The following is a 21,077-nucleotide window of genomic DNA, read 5'->3' as shown; positions in this document are numbered from 1 at the left end:
AACTATATTGGAATTAAAATAAAAAGCTTAATAAAAATGAAAGCAAAAAAAAATAGTTTGCTCTTTTGATTGCTGAGTAATGTGGAATGATGTATCACAGGTTAGCCATGACCTTTTGAAGGACATTTGAAATATTTCAAGTTTTGGGCTATTCTGAATAAAACTGCTGTGAACATTTGTGTACAGGTTTTTCATTTCTCTGGGATAAATGCCCATGAGTGTAATTGGTGGGTTGTATGTTAATTACATGTTTAGTTTGTAAGAAATTGCTGTATGATTTTATAGTCTAAGCAGCAGTGTGTGAATGATCTAGTTTCTCTGCATCTCTTCCAGCATTAGAAGGTGTCACTATTTGTTATTTTAGCCATTCTGATAGATACATAGTGATATCTCATTGTAGTTTTAATTTGCTTAATGGCTTACTTGCCATTTGTTTGTCATTTTTGGTGATCTTTTGCATTTTTACTCCTCCATTTACTTCTTTTTGGACCTTGCGGTGGGGATGGTGTTGCTGGTGAATTAACTGTGAAGTTTGTTGTAGAATACTTAGATGGGAGGAAACAGGTCTGCTCCTGAAATAGAAAGTATTGCTCACTATGATTCTCAGCTCTGTGTTAGAGTCTCTGGGAGTACAAAGACGAATAAGATAAGAACCTTAGTCTAATACCATCTGGCACTTTCGGAACGGGAAGCAGAAAAGATGTAGAAGTTTGAGATCTCCAAATTGCATGACATTTGCATGGGCATCATAAAGGTCACTGTGAATGATGGATAGATCCTGGCAGACACAGGCCAAGGATTCAAATTCATTTAATATGAGTTAAGGATGCAAAAATGTCTTTGCCCACAGGTAGCTGCCCAGAGTGAGGGACTGGGAAACACAGCAGCCCTCCCAGTGAGAGGAGTGCTCAAACACTCCTGCCTTCAAACCCCACAGAGGTACTCCTGCTGATGAGAATAGTGATTAGAGTGAGACTTCTCATGGCTCTTCAGGAAGCTTGTTCTGTCTGTCCTCTCTCCTTGGGCCTCCTAACTGTTCCAGAGAAACTGGATTTATGTCCAATTGATCACCACTGGCAGGTACCTGGTGTCAACCCCAGTGCATACCTGAGTGTTGAATTTGAGTTTAAGTGAACGAGATTCTTTCTAGGAATTTCATCCTCCCTAGCAGGACTGAGTCTCAGGTAGTCTATATCTGCAGTCTGCTGCATAAATTAATGACCCACTTCAGTATTTACTAAGAATTGGACAGTGATTGTCTAAGGAGAGAAATAGCTCAATAGAGAATAAGGAATAAACATACACACAAATTTAATTTATGGTAAAGGTGGCATTAAGAAGCAATGGGGAAAAGAGGGACTATTAGAAATCCTCTGGGAAAAATTCTTACTTCACACCATACACAAAAACAAAATTCAGATGGACTAATGATCTAAATGTAAAGTTAAAAACAGAATAAAGTTTAACATTTAAAAATTTTTAAGGGTGAGGTGGGCCAAAGTAGGAGGTCTTTTAATGAAGGTGGGTAACTCAGAATCTGCAAAGAGAAAATGTACGGATTTTACTACATAAAAGTGAAAAAAAATCTTTATGATAAAATAAGAAACGAAGTTAAAAAGAAAACTGAATGAAAATGTTATTTATATATATATGTACATACTTATTAATATCACACATATCTTTGCACATCTTTGTTTTTCTGTGATGCAGAAGGATATATCTATATCTATAGCCTATAAAAGTTATTTCTAATATACAAAGAGTTTATATAATTCCATAAGAAAAGTGCAAACTAAATATCAAAAAAATAGGCAAAGGGTAGGAACAGGCAAATCACAGAAGAATGCAAATTACTAATAAACATATTAATAGATGTTCACTTTCACTAGTAATCAAGAAACTAGAATTTAAAACCAAAAAATGCAGGGCGCCTGGGTGGCTCAGTTGGTTAAATGTCTGACTCTTGATTTTGGCTTAGGTCATGATCTCGGGGCTGTGAGATCTATCGAGTCCCGAGCCAGGCTTTGCACTCAGCCGGGAGTCAGTTTCTCTCTCTCTCTCTGCCCCTCCCCCCACTCTCTCCCTGTCTCTTTCTAAATAATAATAATAATAAATCTTAAAAATAAAACCAAAAAATGACATTTAAAAATTCATCAAATACACAGAAATTAAAAACAAACAAATAATGTTCAAGTACTTATGGGATATGGGAAAGGACATTCTCCTACATTCTTTCTGGGAATATAAATCGATGCAGTCTTTTTCTGAGGATAGATTGGCAGTTGTCTGTTGAACTTTAAAACGCACATACTCTTTCATACAATAATGCCCCCTTTAGGAATCTACCACAGAAAAATAGAGGTGTATAAGGATATATATGCTATGATATGTATTGCAGTATTAGTTGTAGCAGCAGAAGATTATAATCAACCTAAAATATCTAGCAATATGGAAATGCTAAAAGAAACAAATAAACTATGGCATAGTCATGTAATGGAATACAATAAAGCCATTAAAGAGCAAAATCTATAGCATTGACATGGCAGGACATGATAAGATGTCCATGAATGAAAAGCAAAAATATCAAATCAAGGAATATATGTATGTGCATCATGATTTTTTTTTTTTTTTAGAGAGAGAGAGTGTGTGTGTGAGGGGGAGAGGGGCAGAGGGAAGAGGGAGAGAGAGAGAATTTTAAGCAGGCTCCGTGCCCAGTGCGGAGCCTGAGTTGGGACTCAATCTCACGACCTTGAGATCATGACCTGAGCTGAAATCAAGAGTTGGAGGCTTAACTGACTGAGCCACCCAGGTGCCCGCATACATCATGATTAAATCTAGGGTGGGTGGGTGGATGTATATGTCTGTATGTGATTGTAGGCCAAAAAATTCTAAAAGTCTGGAAAAATACACACTGACCTATTAAAAATGGATACATACCAGAGGTATAGAAGTGCTGGGGTGAGGGGAATTTCACTTTTTATTTTATGTACTTTTACAGTATTTGCAATGATTTTTTTTTTCTTTTTTTTTTTTAAGGAGGGATGGGGGCAGGCAGAGGGAGAGGGTGAGAGAATCCGAAGCAGGCTCCACGCTCAGCGTGGAGCCCAACACAGGGCTCCATCTCACAACCCCGAGATCATGACCTGAGCTGAAATCAAGAGTCAGAGGCTTTACTGACTGAGCCACCCAGGTGCCCCTGCAATGATTTTTTATCACGAAGACATAATGCTTTATAATGTTAAAAAAGAAAGGAAATTATAAATGCTAAACAACCTAATCTTTGACCAAAAAGAAATAATTTGGTTTGAAGAACTGCTTTTAAAGGAGATACAGGTAACTTTGCCTAATGAAAAATCAAATAAACAGAAAAATCTCTTTCTTGCTACTGTATGAACTTTCTGTTTCTGGACTATATATTTCAGTGATTTCTCTCTGGTTATTTAATTCATTGTGTTTAATTGATAGTGTTTACTGGAGTTTAGTGAAAACTGTTCTGTAAGTATCTTCGGTTGTGATTTATCTAGTGTAGTATCTCCCCCAATGAATTGACTGTGAGTGGGGAATTAGTAAAGCAGATACAGATCTAGAGAGTAGTCTGTGGCTTTACTTATCTTCACAGGAAACCTTATTTCATATTGATAAAGTTCGAAATCTTTCCTGTAACTCTTTCCTATTGTTCATTGTTGTTACTGTTTTAATGAGAGGTAGAAATGAGCCAAACCAACTTCTTCTTTCCTTTTAGTAATTTAATTTCAAAGGAAATTCTTCAACCCGAATCAACCCAAATAAATGAGTGTGGATGGAACCAGATTCTGACTCAACATGTCCAATTAATTGCTTCCAAACATTAAGATAAATTCCTCAGAAACACCCACAAATAATTAAAAAAAAGTCCCTCAGTAAAGAATGATTAGTGGGAAGTGAGCTGGCTATAACCATCTTTGCTTACAAAAACTGTGTTTAAGTTGGCATTAGTATTTGCCATCTATTCTATCGTAAATATCAAGATTTATCATAGAAATATGCCACAGATAGCACAATAATAAAGAAAACAGACTCATCTCAGGTTTTGAAAATTACCTAACAAACTCAGCCTCTTGCAAAATAACTTTCTTATTCAAAATGGAACTGGGAATTGTTCAGCACACAATGAATCATCTTTTGGCAAGTACAATAGAATCTTTAGGGACATTTCACAGCCTCTTGTTCATTGTTAGGATGTTTTTAGCTTTCACAGGTAGGGAAGAAGGTAGCTTGTATAGCCATCATCTTGTTGCTAAAATTGTACAGTAAAGATTTTTCAGAGTTGCTGTTGCAATAGATCTTTTGCTTTTTTTTTTTTTTTCCTTCCTGTTTCTTTACCCAGAGCTGCTTTGTCTCTCAAAAACAATCTGGAATTACTTAATGCTAATGTTTTCTGGTTTTACTATTTACCCAGGACTCAAATGTTAAACATTAATGTTGGAAACTCCCTTTTCCTTACCTCATAGTGCTATATTTATTTAACTGTTATTTTGCCAGAAGAAAACCTCCTCTTTCCCTTTCTGTGTTAATGTACTTTTTTTTTTTTTTATTGACACACACATTTTGTTTTTGTTTTCAGGAGGCTTTAGAGCTACCCCTGGATGATTTTGAAGTGACTGAGACCACAACGGGAAGCGAAGTGATTAAATATGAGTATCATGTCTTATACTCCTGTAGCTACCAAGTGCCTGTGCTTTACTTTAGGGCAAGCTTTTTAGGTAAGACCATGTCGCCTGCTAGATGTAAATTCATAACATTTACATATAAGGCAGAAAGCAGATTTAGAAAATTATTCTTGAGAGGAAAAAAAATAGAGTTAAAAATAAGAAAACTGTGGGTGAGGTAAGGTTTTACCAGTAAATTTTCTCATGCTTTAGAAAGAGTATCAAGACTTCAGAGTGAATGATATCATCCCAGCCTTAAGTCTGATCTTCAGATTCTTGGCCTCCTGCCCAACGTTGACTAAGCCCCTGGCCCTTTTTCTTTTCCTTAAACAAGTAGGAACAATGTAAAGCTACAATGTTTATGTACTTCTAACTTTACAGTAAAAATGTCTTTCATTCTTAAGCGATTCTGTTAATTCAAAAGCCCCCATGTCTCCTTCCCCAAATGCTAATAATTATTTCAAGAACGGTTTATCAAATAGTTCAAGCTATATTTAAAAATAGCACGAACATTTCCTTCGGCCATCTATACATCTCCAGTGCCGTAGCTTCCTGCCATGCTGTTACTCAACTCATTCCCCTTGCCAAGAAGGTGGAACACCCTGTCTCCTCTGAGGCCTTGGCTAATAAAGCTTATTTAATCAGCAGCCACATGGAGTTCTCACCCAGTAGCGCGGCAATGACTCCCTCTTCTCGTCCTCTGACTAAACCGGGTCAGCATTGCAAGGCCCTGTCTCCCTGGGCTCAGGACGAGAGGAGCTGCCTCCCCAGCCCACCCCCTACCCTGTTTCTCCTTTCCTCTCTGGCCTTATCAGCAGCATTTGCATTTTGAACAGCCTTCTAACTTTTTCTGGGTAGCTAAGACATCTGAATTTAGCCAGTGATATTTTATTTTTAATTAAAAAGTAGCTTAAGCTGCTTTGAATGTGTATTTGGTAGATTTAATCACTTGCTGCCTTATATTGTTTAATGGTCTCTAATTTTGCAGTGTTGGCGGTTTAACAAGCACTTAGGATTTAAAACACAAGAACAAATTCTCATAGACTCCCTGGTGAGAAGATTTTAATCTGAGGTGCAATTCCTAAGAACTGACAATTTGGGGTAAATTTTCAACATGGGACATGGGGAATTGAGGACACTGATAGTTACTAATTCACAAAGTCTTGCTGCAGATTTATCCATATGATTATTATAGGCCTTTAAAACACTCACTTTATTGTTGTAATTCTCTTCAGTTTGGAGCCCAGAGGTTAAGGGGGTTTATTGTCAGTGAACTCTGTTATCCTAAAAAGCAGAAGGGGATACATTTATTTACCATGGGGGAGGGGAAATACTTTTCTTGGTTTTGGCTTGCAGTGGCTCTACCTAGTATCTTTCTAGATTCGAAGACGCATCGAAGCTGCAGGTAAAGGAAATAGGACACTACTTCTTCAATACTGTACTTTCCTATAATTAGTATTCACCATAAGCAGTTAATCACCAGAGAAGAGCTCCCAGAGACAAAACAAGTTGTTGAGCTTGTCAGCATTAGGGAGTCGGAGGTGTTGAAACATGACTGCTTCTAGCTGGAAGTGGGTCTTGCCGAGGCTGGTGGATGAGCTCAGACGTGTACTTTGCTCTTATGTGCCAACAGCTCCCCTTACAGTACAGCACAGTGATTGTTCCTGCAAGTCCAATTATATTTTAACGAAATTTGTAGACTTCCTGGGATCTTTTCTTTATGATGGCTTTCTGTTCCTTAAAAAAAAAAAAAATAGTAACAAAAAAAACAAACAAATACCACACTTGCTTTCTTGGGTCCTATCTATATACTTGTAAGACCCCCTTTATTTATGGTTAATAAAAGAAAACCCCAACAAGTCATTTATTTTACATGGCAGCTTTCCTTGTTCCTCCCTCCCCATTCTGTGTGGTGTGGAATGAGCACTAGGGACTTTTTTAAATTCCAGAATTCATTTAGTATTTACGCAGGTAAATTAAAATATCTAATTTAATTTTTCAAAGCATACTGAATGTTTTCTTGTGGAGGAACATGAAAAATGGTTCTTTCCTTTATCATATTCTAAGAATTTCTTTTCTCTTTTCTACTAACTTAGCCTAATGGATGTTCTAAAAATGTTTCACCCTTTACTCTGGAGTCATAATTTTTCATTTATTCCCTTTAATCCATTCCCTTTTTCTGCGCTATCTGATTTCTCTGGCCCTCCATCTGTTTGTTAAACAGATCTCTGTCAGTGTGGTGAATGGATTCCTACCATCTTCCTCTTATTCCAGGTCCAGATTTTTCTTTGTCTCATTCTAACAGAGTTCCGACCTAGAAAGAGGATGATTATAAAAATTTCTTGCTCAGGGGTCTTTTTTGTTGCTTCAGAAATAGTTCACTTAGCCCTGCTTTGGACAGATATTTAGAATTTCTTTTGCATTTGATTGTTAGTAAAAATTAGTTTCTCTGCTCTGCTCTGATTTTTCTTCTGTTACCTTTTTTTTTAAGTAAAGCAATTAGTAGTAGTAATTCGCATTTAAGTGACATGACCTTTTCTTTTATCAACTGGTTTAGATTCCAGAAGAAATATTTATTGTGTTTCTTGAAATGCAAATCCATTGAATTGTGATTACTTCTTATTCCTCTGTATTGGCCAGTGTCCACCAGGCCTATTATTGCCCAGGACTCAGCTAACATGGCACTTGCTCTTGTTACTTCCATGTCATATCACATCACACCACATCATTTCACATCATATCGTATATAATATCGCAAGTTTCACTATAAGAGAATTATTTGCTTGTCCCCTATAAAATGGTAAGCGAGAAAATGGAGCTGTAAGGTGAAAAGAGGGAGGAAGGAAATTAATAGCGAGTACTTATAACCTACAAAGTGATAAGCTTTATTCATGGTAGTGTGTGTGTGTAATACATATGTGACATTTGTTATTTGTCTTACTCATTTTGACACCCACAGGATCTGCTGTGATATAGTATCAACAAGTATTTACTGAATGAACCAATGATGAGGAATTTCTAACCATTTCTGCATACAACCCAAAGATGGAAACAGTGTGATCGGGCCTTATTTGAATTGCTCTGATGGGTTATAAGGAAGAGAGTGATGCTGTTGTCTCCAGGAAGCTCAGGACCCAAAACATCTATATACTTTTACTCTCCAGTTTGATACTTCTTAGAGACTACAGAAGTAGTTGATTAAGGAAAATGGCAAGTCTTGAGTACTCAAAGGGTGGGCATCCAAACTAGCTGAGCAGCTGCCCCACTTCTATAAACACATATTTTTATTCGATCCTTGAAGGCGAAAACAGCCAAATTGCACCAGCATTCTGCTGCTGAGTACCTCTCATTCCTACTACTTGGACATTTAGGAGCCCGGTTCTCTCGGGGGTAACATGGATTTAAGAAGAGAAATAAGTCCTTCCCAGTATTTTTTTTTTCCCCTAACTACTTTTGCCATTTGAAGTTTGGAAGAAGTAGTGGGACACACTTAATACCATTTGTTACCCAGCAGTGGGTAAGAGGTAACTACATTCCTGTCACGTAGTAATAAATAGCCTATATTCAAATAGTGCTTTGTAGTTTATGAAGTCCATTCTCACAAAACACTGCCATCTTCAGTGCTCACTGTTTCCACTCCCCCCACCCAACTATTTTTGAAGCACACTGTTTTAAAGAAGTATTTGTATCATGCTAAAGGCTTTGTGTATTGCCCATCATTCCAGCACCTTTTTATGTCCCATTTTTCCTTTTTGATTGAGGACTTGGTTTTGGTCAAAAGCTGGTGGCAAGTGTTAGAAACGTAGTGAAAAACCTTAGCTATATACATAATGTTTTAGGGCTTCACCAAAGTCCTAAGCTTACATAGTTTTCCCTTTCATGACAACTAGAGATTTCTATATTTATTTCAGTTTGAATTCTGATTTATTCCTGCCCTGTCTTTCTTCTTTTCCTTTGTTCTCAATCTCTATTGAAAAAGAGACCAAATGGTTCTTCTCATTTTCAAAATATTTAATTCTTTGGCTGACATATGGGTTCTTCTTGGGAACTGTTTTGACATATTTCTTTAATTAGTCAGAAGGGCTGCTTTTGAATAGGGAAGGAAACATTTCTTCCATTCAGCAACTGAATGTCTGTTCTTTCTGGAGATCCATTCTATTATTGGCCCGGGGAGTAAGAGTATAGAATTAAAAATGTAACCCAGATATTTCATGTGGAAGATTTGTCCACTTGCTGTATGCCTAAAGGATGCTCATGGAGGAACAGGGAGAAAGAAATAGCCAAGGAATAATTATCTCTCAAAGGCAAACCACGATAAAGGCCAGCATAAAGGAAGAATAATGGAAAGTTTGGACTTAGAGCAGTGTGTATATCATCAAGGAGAAGGAAGAAGAGCCTTGTTCAATGTGGTCTGGAACAAGAGGAGGTCTTTGGAGTGCTTAGAAGAGAATAACAGGAAAACAGAAAGATGGAGTTGGAGGAAGTTGGAGAATAAAGTAAAGTATCCACAGCTCTGTCCAACAACTTGCAAGGGAAGGTAACAAGTTGACTTTTCTGAAGAGGCTGGAAAAAGCATCGGAGAAGAGGAGGAGGGTGGGTGCCAAGCTGTAGGGCTGGAGAGAGCATGGCATATTTGGGGAACAGTGAGAGGCCAGTTTGAAGTAAAGGTTTCCTTAAGATGAACTGTGGAAGAAATATTTGGAAAGATATGTTGAGGTCAAATTATGAAAGAGATAATGGTTTGGAAGTGGTTGCCAGCAAAGTGAGAGGTAAGGCAGCTTGTTGAACAGGAAAGAAAAGGTGGATTGGAGAGGTTCTTAAAGATTGAGGCAAAAATGATTCTCGTTAATGATTACAATGAGCAGAATATAGAAAATGATTTGACAGATAATTTAATTTAATTTATTTGATCATAGAGAATCTTTAAGAAAGTTCATATATGCCACGTATACTTATATAAAGTTATAAAGCTATGATAATGGAATGGAACATGGATTTTGGTACACTAAAAAGAGACTGAATGGATTGAAATCAAATTTAAGAGCAAACAATGGAAGTTATTAAGAAAAATAATGAAAAATTAACTAATACAAAGATATTCAAATTGAAAAATCAAACAATAGAGGAAATTTAACAAGAATTATTTGTTGAACCATGTAAACGTTTGAAATAGTATGGGGAGTTAGGATGCTTGTTTAAAACATACGATGGGAATAGAATCCCATTGAAAAATCAAGCCCTGGTTTAAAAATGTTTTAAAGAAGAAAATGCTAGAGAAATGTGAAACAAAACTACAGGGAGAACTAATTAGCCAAAAGGTTTATTCTAACCTGTATTAGTGCAAAATACCATATATACAAAAAGCAACAGATTTTAAGTGGATCCAAGGCCAGGAAGAGGACATGAGAAGGTAATTTATTTTCTTACCTGAGAGAGACTATATTTTAGCTTTCCTGGATAGATGAATGTTTGTGTTGTGCTCCATAAGGAAGAAATTTAGAGAGCTGCACATTTTGAGTAATATATAGATTACTTGACATGTAGGTTATTATTCAATTGAGAGATTTTATATGAAAATTGTTAAATTAAACGCTACTGGCAGTTGCTAAAGATTGTACTTTTTAATTATTCTATTTTTCATCCAATGTCTCTTCTTCTTTTATCATTGACATTCTAGGTTGCTGACAGAATATTCCTTTAGCTCAAATGTGTATCATCATTCCAGGAGATAGAGGCATACAGTAGGCATTCAATAAACACTTGTTAAATAAATGGCCTTAATTTGCCATGCTTACTTTGTGGGTTGCTGCTGTAATTATTTCAGCTTCTGCTTCAGTTTTTCAAGCATGCAGGGGATTTTACTGAGCTTCTCAGCCTCAGTGTGATTAACGAGATTTCTAAGTATGTTAAAATTGGTGCTATTGAATATCTTGGGTCTAAAACTAGGTAGTTGTTGATTGAGTATGCTTATGTCACCTCTGACTGAGGCCAGACAGAAAAGAATAGACCCTCTTAACAGGGCTTAAAGTTTCTGATTGAAGATACCTTCAACTGAACATGAAAGCACATAATAATGTGTTTCATGAGCTTAACCAAGGATTTGTTTATGCCCACAATTTATTTTAAGTTAAAGTTTTGGGTCTTCGGTTTTCATAAATAGATAGATTCAAAATCACAAAGTTCTTCAAGTTTCTGCAATATTTAAGCTCTACTTTTATGACGTGATTTTTGAAATATATTTGATGGTCTCCATTTAATGGTTTCGGTGGAATTAATGAAGGTTCCATTTGGTTTTGAAATAATTAGAATCACAGTCATATTTTGAATATATTTTGTGTGTCAGTAGTGTATGACATGGTTTTGGAGAAATTGCTGATTAGGTCAAAATTTTTTGTTTTAGCATAAAAGATCACAAAACTAACTTTTGTATGTCTTTGATCGTGAAGGCATGAGCGTTGACTGGGCAAGTTGATGATAAAGGCTTAGAGAAAAGAACCCACATCACAGTCATTATTGTCATATCTGTATGTGAGAGGAAAAGCTATATTAGCCAGATTGTCTGCAGTGTAGATGGTCAGCAGAAGCTGGAGAGATTGGCACTCTTGTCATAGTAGCTTGCACAAGTGCTCATTTGATCATCATTAATACATGCATTTTTAAACAGTCTGTAAATGCATTAGAGAATACAGTCACATCTATTCACTTAGAAAACACTCTTGTCTTTCTAGAAAGTGGGTAGCCCTCTTACAAACATGCATGTAGGAGCATGATGCATCTTTTTATGTTTGAACTTATTATTTTTAACTCTGTAATTATCTGTTATTTCTAAGTTGACCAGATCATTGTTTTAATTCCTGTATTGTAAGATGTTAATTGTTTTCCTGTAAATCTGAGGTTCTCTGAAAACATATGTCACACACCCTCAATCGTAGCATCAAATCTGATGAAAATATTCTGTTACATTTGTTCTGGGTCTTTCCACCTTGTTGGTAGCTGCTGATTATTGCATTTTGTATGAATGGTTCCAGCAGAGTATGCCGGGTTTTGACAGTGGTAATAGCCGAACCACTTACTCCATCCTTAGATTGTAGGCTGAAATATTTTAAGGAGTAAAATTAAAATCATTATTGATGGCCAGATATTAAACCCAGCATTCTTCTCTAAGTCTGCAAAGCCTTTCTCTGTCTTAGAGGAAATAAAGTTAAGGAGGGTGTCCTTTCATTTATCATTTACTCAGTAAATATTTATAAAGCATTTGCAATGTGTGAGTGGGGCTTGGAACTACACTGTAGGGCTGCAGTGGTGAAAGGATAGGGGCAGTCTCTGCCCTCAGAGGCTGCAGGGAATGGTGGGAAGGGTACTGAGACCCGCCCCCAGAGGCTGCTGGGGATGGCAGGAAGGTCACTGAGACTTGAATTCCAGCTCCAGTGCAGTCATGAACTGGCTGCATAATTTTGGCTGATGTATGTTTCCCAAGACCTTGGTTGCCTTAATTATACCAGCTCTAACATTTTATTATCCTACAACTTGATTTCTTATAACTTCGACATCTGAAAATTATTTTAAAAGCATGTCATCTTTTTATAATTTGATTATTTGGTTTACCATTTGACATTGAAGTACTTAAGACCCTACCCCCCTCTTCCAATATCAGTACACACACACACACACACACACACACACACACACACACACACACGTGTGCGTATTTTGAAGATATGTAGTGCTTATCTTAAGGGCAAAGTTTGGCCCTGCTCTGTAAATGTGTTCAGAAAACAATATAACACAGATACTGAAGGCAGCTTGTTTTTAACTTGTACCTAAACATGACATTCAAATGTTAATTGGATGAATAAATCTTGTTCATTTTACAGACATGGAAATGTCAATGGAATAAAACTATTTATCAAAAGATAATGGTCTCCTGCCACCAGATAAATGCCAAGATGAAGATACTTATTGAAAATGTATCAAAATATTCTATTACTATTTATTGAAAATAAAGGTTGAGGAAAAGTTCAACTTTTCTGGTCAAACATGAGAAATGCCCTGCCTCTGGTATTAGTATATTATGTCATCCAGCACAATGTGCATGGTGTAGAAACATGAGAAAATTCTAAGAAATAGTGGTCTGTAAGTGAATCCTTTAGCTTTATAGTATGGGAAGTACTGAAGTGGTGCAGTGGGGGCTGGGAGGAGATACCTACTAGGTATTAAGCTCTGACTGTGTGCCTGACACAGTCCTGGGTGTGTTCACTGATGCAAGCCCATTCACATGAACAGGATTTGAGAAGGATAATTATACTCATTTACAGGTAAAAGCCAAATAACTTGCAGTCACGTAGAGAGTTAAGTGCTGACACCAGAATTCAAATTCAGCCTGGGCTCCAAGTCCAGTGCTCTTTTCCTACAGTCTACATCTCCCATCCAAGTACTAACCAGGCCCGACCCTGCTTAGCTTCCGAGATCAGACGAGATCGGGCGTGTTCAGGGTGGTATGGCCGTAGACTACAGTCTACATCTCTACTTAAACTCCATGAATCTGAGTACAATACCTTTTGCTTTGTGGTGGGGGCGTTAGGGGTTGGGATAGATTATTTCCCCAAGTTTTATTGCACTTGATGACCAAATACTTCTTTGGGTCTAATGATTTGATATACTGATGAGCTTTCTTTCTTTCCTTTTTTTAAAAAAAAAGCTCACAGGAGTGAGAGTGTTATAGTTTTAGTTTTAGTGTGGGTTTTTTTTTTTTTTTAAGATTTTATTTATTTATTTGAGAGAGAGATACCGAGAGAGGGAGCCTAATATGGGACTCCGACCCAGGACCCTGGGATCATGACCTGAGCCGAAGGCAGACACTCAACTGACTGAGCCACCCAGGTGCCCGTGATGAGCTTTCTTTAAATGCTATTGTCCACTTGCCTAAGCGAGCACAACCCTAAGTTCTGAGGACTTGATAGCTCTGGGCCAAGTAGCATTAAATTCTAGTAGTAAGATCACCTTCTGTCCAGCAGTGTGCAATTTCAAAGTCTTTAGGTAATTTCTTCTTTCTACTTTATTTTACAAATTTAGATACCTATTTCTCTCCTAGTGCCATAGTGGTCTTCATGAAATACATTATTTGGATTGTTATGAATATAGGTGAATTGTTGTGATTGTTAGAAATATAAGTTAATTGTTGAATTGTTTAAAGAAAGAAAAAGAATTATTATTCACTAGAATAATAGTAATAATACATCCACTTCCCTAATCTCTTCATGCCAATTCCTTCTCATGTCCTTCCACCCTTAACAATTCCCTTTCTTCACCTGCCACAAACACTGGATGTTAATGTCTCCCTCCTCTGTACTGTCGGAGAACTGCAGTTTTCCTCTTGGCAACAACCACTCTCTACCTAGTATTTTAGTATTAGTGTACTATGATATACTTGTCATAGTTTCCCTGGTAGATGGTAGGCTTCTTACCAGGAGAAACTGTGTGCTTTCCTTTTTTCTATTCCCCATGGTACTCAACAGAGTGATTTGAACATTACAGATAGTCAATGAGAGAGTGAAAGAAACGTGTACGTCTTTGATTTAAGAACTCGAGGAAATATTAAGATTTCAGAGGTATTCATAGTGCACCCTTGTGAATATGGGAGTCTGTCTACCTGGCCCTTTGCCTATGCTTGTATCTATCAGTTCTAAAATACATTTGGATTTTATTTATTTTGCAGAATTCCTACAGGCAATGAATGAGCAGATAATTTAACTGCTAGATGGTTACAAAGGAGAGAAGCTTGAATGTTTAAATTTCCCTCAGGAAGAAAATAGTAATTCATATGGCACTCTTTTGATATATAAGTAATATGTGTACTAGCAAAGATTTTTTAAAAAATCATAACGTTCTTCTAGTAGTTTTAGATAAACACCAAACATCATTGTGTCAAATGGATTACTGACTGATGGTCTTTGCCATGTACTTTTGCAGATGGAAGACCTTTAGCTCTGAAGGACATATGGGAAGGAATCCATGAGTGTTATAAGACACGGATGCTGCAGGAGCCATGGGACACCATCACCCAACAGGTTAGAGAGTATTTTTATTTTATTATATGTGATTTTTCCCTCTGCTCATCTTTTCTTCTAGTTCTCTCCTCTACTCTTTTTTTCCTATTTCATTCCTCTGCATCCTTACAGATTTCAGTTCAAAGACAGTTTCCTTTAAAACACCTTCTCAGACCCAGAGTTGGTTTCTCCTCCCTGTTACAAGCTCTCAAGGCAACTTGTCGTTTTCCTTTATAATGCTTATCACAATTTTAAATTATATATTTGGATAGTTTTTTTTTTAATTAATGTCTTTCTTTGTCATTGTACTATGCATTCCCATGTGGGCAGAACCTTGTTTTCTTATTTATTTATTTTAGAGAGAGAGCATGAGTTGGTGGGGGGCAGAGGGGGAGAGAGAATCTCAAGCAGACTCTGCGCTGAGCTCAATATCACGACCCTGAGATCATGACCTGAGCTGAAACCAAGAGTCAGATGCTTAACCGACCGTGCCACCCAGGCACTTCTTTTTCTGTCTTTATTGTACACCCAGCATTGGTACAGTACTTATCATATAGTGAGGGCTCAATAAAAATGTATTAAGTAAATGAGAATAGTAAATAGGTTGGCGTATTCACTAAGAAGTACATGATTTAGCTTGTGTCACCTACAGTGCTTCAGAGTTTTGCTCATAGGTACATTTGCAAAAAAATTAACTTTTGATTAATAATAGGTTTGCAATAGCGATCTGAAAAAAGTAGAGAAAATACATCTGCAAAAGTAGATATAAAAAGTAGATTTGCAAAAGTAGGGAAAAATAGATCTGTCAATCATTAAGTCATTATTACTGCCTTGCTAAAATCAGCAGTTAATTATTTTAGAAATTTAAAAATACTCATCACCTTGCAACCAATCATGGTTTCCTTAAAAATAATTTTTACTTATATCAAAAATCTTATCTTTTCCCAGCCTCTGTTAAGCTTAATCAAAGCTTCCTTTAAAAATGATTTTATCAGCCATTAGAATTTTTATGCCCTCTTATGTGTTTGATCATAATAATGACAGTTTACCTCCCAATCAACATAAGAATCCTTAGCATCTTGTAAGTAGTTCTTTGACAGTGACTGCAAATGACCGTTTTCTAGGTTCTAATTAAGGACAAAACTAGGTTTAAGTACATGCATATTTCACACAGCCCCTCAAGTTAATCCTTTCCTTTCCCTTCCCGCCATTGCCCTCTTAGATCAAGTCCTCTAGCCTTACCTGGAACAGTTAGTAAGGCTTCACAACTCTGGTCTTCTGCTCCTTCCTCCCTGCACCTATCATCAGTCACATCCTCCTAAACATGGTGTGCATATCTTGCCCATGCACCAACCTGCAGTAGCTGTCCAAAGGCCAATGGCATGTGGTCTAAATGCCTCACCTGGGCTCCAGTGGTGCCACTCCCTGGCTCCAGCCTGCCCTTTCAAGCTTATCTTGTACTCTGCTGTACACAGTCTCAGCTCCTGCCAAACATGGCTGTTCATTTCCCAGAAGCTATCCTGTGTAGTTTGTTCTTGGAATTCTTTCCAGACTTGTCTTCCCTGTTGCCTTTGTTCTGTCTTTATATTTCCTTTTTTTCTCTCATGTTCCTTTCTTGAAACCACTTCAGCTCACAGAAATGGCCCCCTCTGAAACCCAGTTCTGTAGACCAGGTATGGGTGGTTGCACTGAAGAAGAAGAATGAGATATATAAGCAAATCCATCGTTAAGATTTTTGGCAAGAACATTTTATTTTATGCAAACGTTTAGCCTTTAAGCATCAAGGTGAGTGCTAAGAGTTTCAACTTCCAGTGTCTTGCCAGGGACCACAGGCTGTCTAAAAATGTAGACTGTAGTGTCAGAATCCACAGGACCCAGAAAATGTTTGGTTGTAAGAGTCAAGGAAGATGACAAATGTTAGAGGCAGAAGATAGATGCCAAAGACATCCAAAAGTACATCCGCATTTAACTTTAGTGCCTTTTTCTCTGCTTCTTTTCATTTACATTTTACATTATGTTCTTGAGCCCATTTCTTGTGCTTTCCCTTTTCTGTCACTACCAGTCCTGTTATTAATCTCAGTGCAAGCCTATAGCACAATTCCTGGTGATCTGTGTCATTTTGGGTTTTAATTCTATGTGTCTCTGTTCTGACTTGACATATGAACAAGACTTTGTACTCAACTGTATTTTCTTAGTTTCCTAATATGATGTTGCCAATAGATTTCTATTGATAGAACTTCTAAGTTGCTAAACCAACGAAATGAACCAATCTGTACATTGATTGTTTTTAAAGGAATTGACTAATATCTTTTAATTTGTAGATCCTTAAGTGTCATGTGGACAGCCAGTTAGTGGACCATCTTTTCCTACCTGACATAGTATAGTAGTAATGATCAAATCCAATCACAAAAAGCATTATTATTTCTAACACCCAAGTGCAGGGGCTCACTTAATGGGACAGATGGTTGATATAACCAAACTACAACACAGCTGGAACGGTTAGGTGTTCCTTTGGGATTTGTCTTAGGGGAATTGATCTGTGGACAGCTATCCCACTTTTGACAACAAACTTTAAGCTTTAGAATTGCTCGTCACAGTGCATGTGCGGGCATTAAAGACCTAGCCAGGGAAACTCACTTGTCGCCATTGCATTACTTGGTATTCAGAAATCATCATGAATGTCTCCTTCGGCGGTCTTGGCTTTTAATCCTAGATTAGTTAATGGGTTGGCATTTACATGTTCTTCTTTGCTTGAGATCCTTGAGAGAGTGGGTCTTCATTTTTGTAAAACCACACGTGGAGAAAAAAATAGTGTCCTCAGTTGGGGGAAGGGGAGGTTGTGATACAGCACTAGGGGAGAATGAGCTGATAGACTACTGGTGGCACCAAACAGTAGATAGCATTTTGCAGATTACCCTGAAGAACCATTAGCTCGCAGACTGAACATGATAATAATATCCTGTCCTTCAGAGTGGCTTAAAAACAAAAGCAGCCTTCTCACAATATAAAATGCATTTCACTTCATCTTCAGGCTTGATTGTGCTCATATAGTTTGTTGCTCTTCATCTTTAGTAATCACACTTCTGTTCTCTCAGCATTTGTCTTGATGATAAGGACCTGTTCATGTCAGACATGAACCCTCTCTTTTGACGACAAGCCACTAATGAATCTCATACATTTGATTATGGTGATTACTTACCTGCTTTTGTCCAACATTATGAATTACCTATTATCTCAGCCCTGTAGCCTAATAAAGAACTTCTGAAAGAAAGTTAACAGATGCCTAGGTTGGATCTGCCCAAAGTGGTACAGTGAATGTTACAATAATGATTACTTGCAGGTGTGGGCTCTATGTTTTAGGTAAAGAACTCCTGTGATCTTGGCACAAATTAAAAGTCATAAGATAAGAAAGCATACCTTCAATTTTACTTGAAGATGTGTGTGTTTATGTATGTGGGTGTGGAAGTGGTCAGATAGGTAATTGTTTCTTACTGTCTTCTTGTTTTTAAACTGTATATTATGGAAAATTATAAACATATACAAAAGTAGAGCTAATAGTATAATACATTTACAAACTAATGGCCAATGTTACTTTTTTAGTATCTCACCCCATCTGGAATTTTTAGAAGCAAATCTGAAACATCATATCTCATCCATACAAATTTAAGTATGTATCTTTAAAAAACAAGGACTTTATACCAATGTTTATAGCAGCTTTATCTGTAATAGTCCAAATGGAAACAATTCTGATGTCCTTCAGACCATGGAGATTAAATGAAGTGGTACATCCTTGCTAGGGAATACTATTCAGTAATACAAAGGAACCGACTACTGATACGCTGAACAACTTGGATGAGTGTCCAGAGAATTATTCTGAGTACAAAAAGCCAGTCCCAAAAGGTTGTGTAGTATATGATTCCACTTAAAATAACATTTTTGAAATTAGAGAGGTGATTTGTGGTTGTTGGGTGTTAGAGAAGGAGGTGTAGGTAGGAAGGAAGAGAGTGTGGCTATACAAGGCAACATGGGAGGGAACCTTGTAGCAGTGGAAATGTCCCGTGTCGGACTGTATCAATGTGACTGTCTTGGTTGTGATATTGTACTATAGTTTTGCAGGATGTTACTATTGGGGAACTGGTGAAGGGTATGGATAATCTTTTTGTATTATTTCTTACAACTGCATGTGGAATCTACAGTTATCTCAAAATGAAAAGTTTAATTTTAAAAAGGTAAGGACTCTTAATTAACATAACCACATCTCTGTTATCACAATAAATGGATAATAATTTCTTAAAATCATTAAATAAGGAATTGATGCTTAAATTTCCACAATTTTTAAAAAATTTTTTTAGTTTCTGTGAATCAGGATTCAAATAAGGTTTATATATTAAAATGGTTAGCCTCTCTTAAGGCTTTTGAAATAAAGATTCTCATTCCTTTCTCTGTTTTTTTCCTCATAAATTTTTGTTGAAGAAACAAGGTTGTTTGTCCTGTAGTATTTGTAGTCTGTTTTTTGTTTGTTTTTTCCCTAATTGTATCTCTGTGGTAGTGTTTGGTGTATTCCTCCCTGAGCTTTCCATAAACCGGTAGTTAGATCTGGAGGGTTGATCAGATTCAGATTTGTTTTTGGGGGCAAGAATACTTCATAGGTGATTCTGGATGCTTCTGCCAAGAGGCAAATAATGTTTGGTTATCGTTCTTTTTTGTGATGTTAGCAGCCATTCATGATTATTGCCTAGATCCATTAACTCATTAGGGGTTGCAAATGGTGATGTTCTAATTCCATCATTCATTATTTATTAGCTGGAGTGCTTTATAACAGCAGTTTCCCTCACTAGTTTAGTTACTTGAGGTATGCTTTGTCTAGAAAATGCAGGATAAATGTTCTAGCTTTTAAGATAATGAGCTGCTTCTCTAGCATCCTAAGGTGACCAAGAAAGTTTTCTTATATATCTTCGTGGACTCATGGATATAAATGTTTTATGCATTTCAATTCATTATAGTGATTATTGTTGCTTGATTGTTGCAACAATGTGGATGGAACTAGAGGGTATTATGCTAAGTGAAATAAGCCAGTCAGAGAAAGACAAATACCGTATGATTTCACTCATATGTGGAATTTAAGAAACAAAATAGATGAACATAGGGGAAGGGAGGGAAAAATAAAATAAAATGAAAACAGAGAGGGAGGCAAACCATAAGAGACTCTTAACTCCAGGAAACAAACTGAGAGTTGCTGGAGGGAAGGGGTGGGGGAATGGGGTAATTGGGTGATGGGCATCAAGGAGGGCACTTGATATAATGCTCACTGGGTGTTATATGCAACTGATGAATCGCTGAACTCTACCCCTGAAACTAATAATACACAATAATATAGTGTATTATTATCTAAATTGAATTTAAATAAAAAAAAATTTTTTTAAAGTCTCTTTAAGTTGGTTCCTGAGTTAATTTTGATACAACCCAAGTAGCTCTGATGGCTTCTTACTTTTTGGTTTGACGAGTTGTTGCACATTCACATTGTGCAGTTCATGCCCAGACTTACCACTCCATTTTCCAAGGAGGCTTGCTTTGTTTCAGAGCCTTTATCAAGGTGCTGGAACCAGACAGAGTGAGCACCACCGCTTTCTAGCTGTATGAACTTGGGCAAATTTCAAAAACTCTGTGTGTCTTATTTTTCCATATAAGGTAATGGCAGCATCTACAGAGAGTTGGTGGGAAGACTAAAAAAGAGGGTTGCATACAAAGCTCAACCTGTGTCATATCTCCCTGCAAATATTTTCTAACACCTGGACTGTGCACTTTAAATTTGGAAACTGAGACTTTTGAGGTACTTTGTTTTCTGATTCCACATGTCTGGGGAAGGCTGTCCAAGTACAGGTAAATGAATGGGATTGGGTGGATAAAGTTGGAAGGAAACTCATTATAGTTCCTCATGTGATCCCACCCAAGTAGCATGAGAGAACTGGATTAAATATTTGCTGGGAGTAGAATTAAGAGGAACCTGTGCAATATATATTTTACATATCCCAAATACCATTAATTTCATTTTGAGGACTTCATCATGTCTAAAACATGCAAAAATATGGTAATTAATTTCAGTGAGTTTTCATTATATTTCCATCATAAATCTCTCAAGGTAAAAAAACAAAAAAACAAAAAAACAAAACTCAAACACAACAAAAAACAAAACTCCTTAGGTACCTTTTGTTGAATGGATTGCTTTGACTCTCAGTGATGCAGGAAGTCACTGGTTAAGGAGTCTTAAATAATGAAGCTTGATATGTTGCCTGGTGATTTATAATGATGGCTGATAAACTGATGATTTAATTGTGCTTCCTCT

General features: G+C 36.9%; 1 protein-coding gene across 19 annotated transcripts in view; it reads left to right on the top strand.

Annotated features, from left to right (window-relative positions):
* Positions 1 to 21,077, top strand: part of ATG10 (autophagy related 10) — a 404,709-nt gene that overhangs the window by 313,129 nt on the left and 70,503 nt on the right. For 18 of the 19 annotated variants that reach the window (XM_036067321.2, XM_036067272.2, XM_078067096.1 and 15 more), the window contains 2 exons: positions 4,604 to 4,742; positions 14,658 to 14,755. In XM_036067321.2, the coding sequence (XP_035923214.2) occupies positions 4,604 to 4,742; positions 14,658 to 14,755 (237 nt within the window). Of the gene's footprint in view, positions 1 to 2,893; positions 3,334 to 4,603; positions 4,743 to 14,657; positions 14,756 to 21,077 lie in introns of those variants that run through there. The other variant, XM_078067102.1, reaches the window with a different exon arrangement.

This window comes from Halichoerus grypus, chromosome 2 (assembly GCF_964656455.1).
Source record: "Halichoerus grypus chromosome 2, mHalGry1.hap1.1, whole genome shotgun sequence".
In the NCBI taxonomy this organism is placed as follows: domain Eukaryota; kingdom Metazoa; phylum Chordata; class Mammalia; order Carnivora; family Phocidae; genus Halichoerus; species Halichoerus grypus.
The sequence above is the reverse complement of the archived record's forward strand: the minus strand, read 5'-3'. Positions and strand labels throughout refer to the sequence as shown.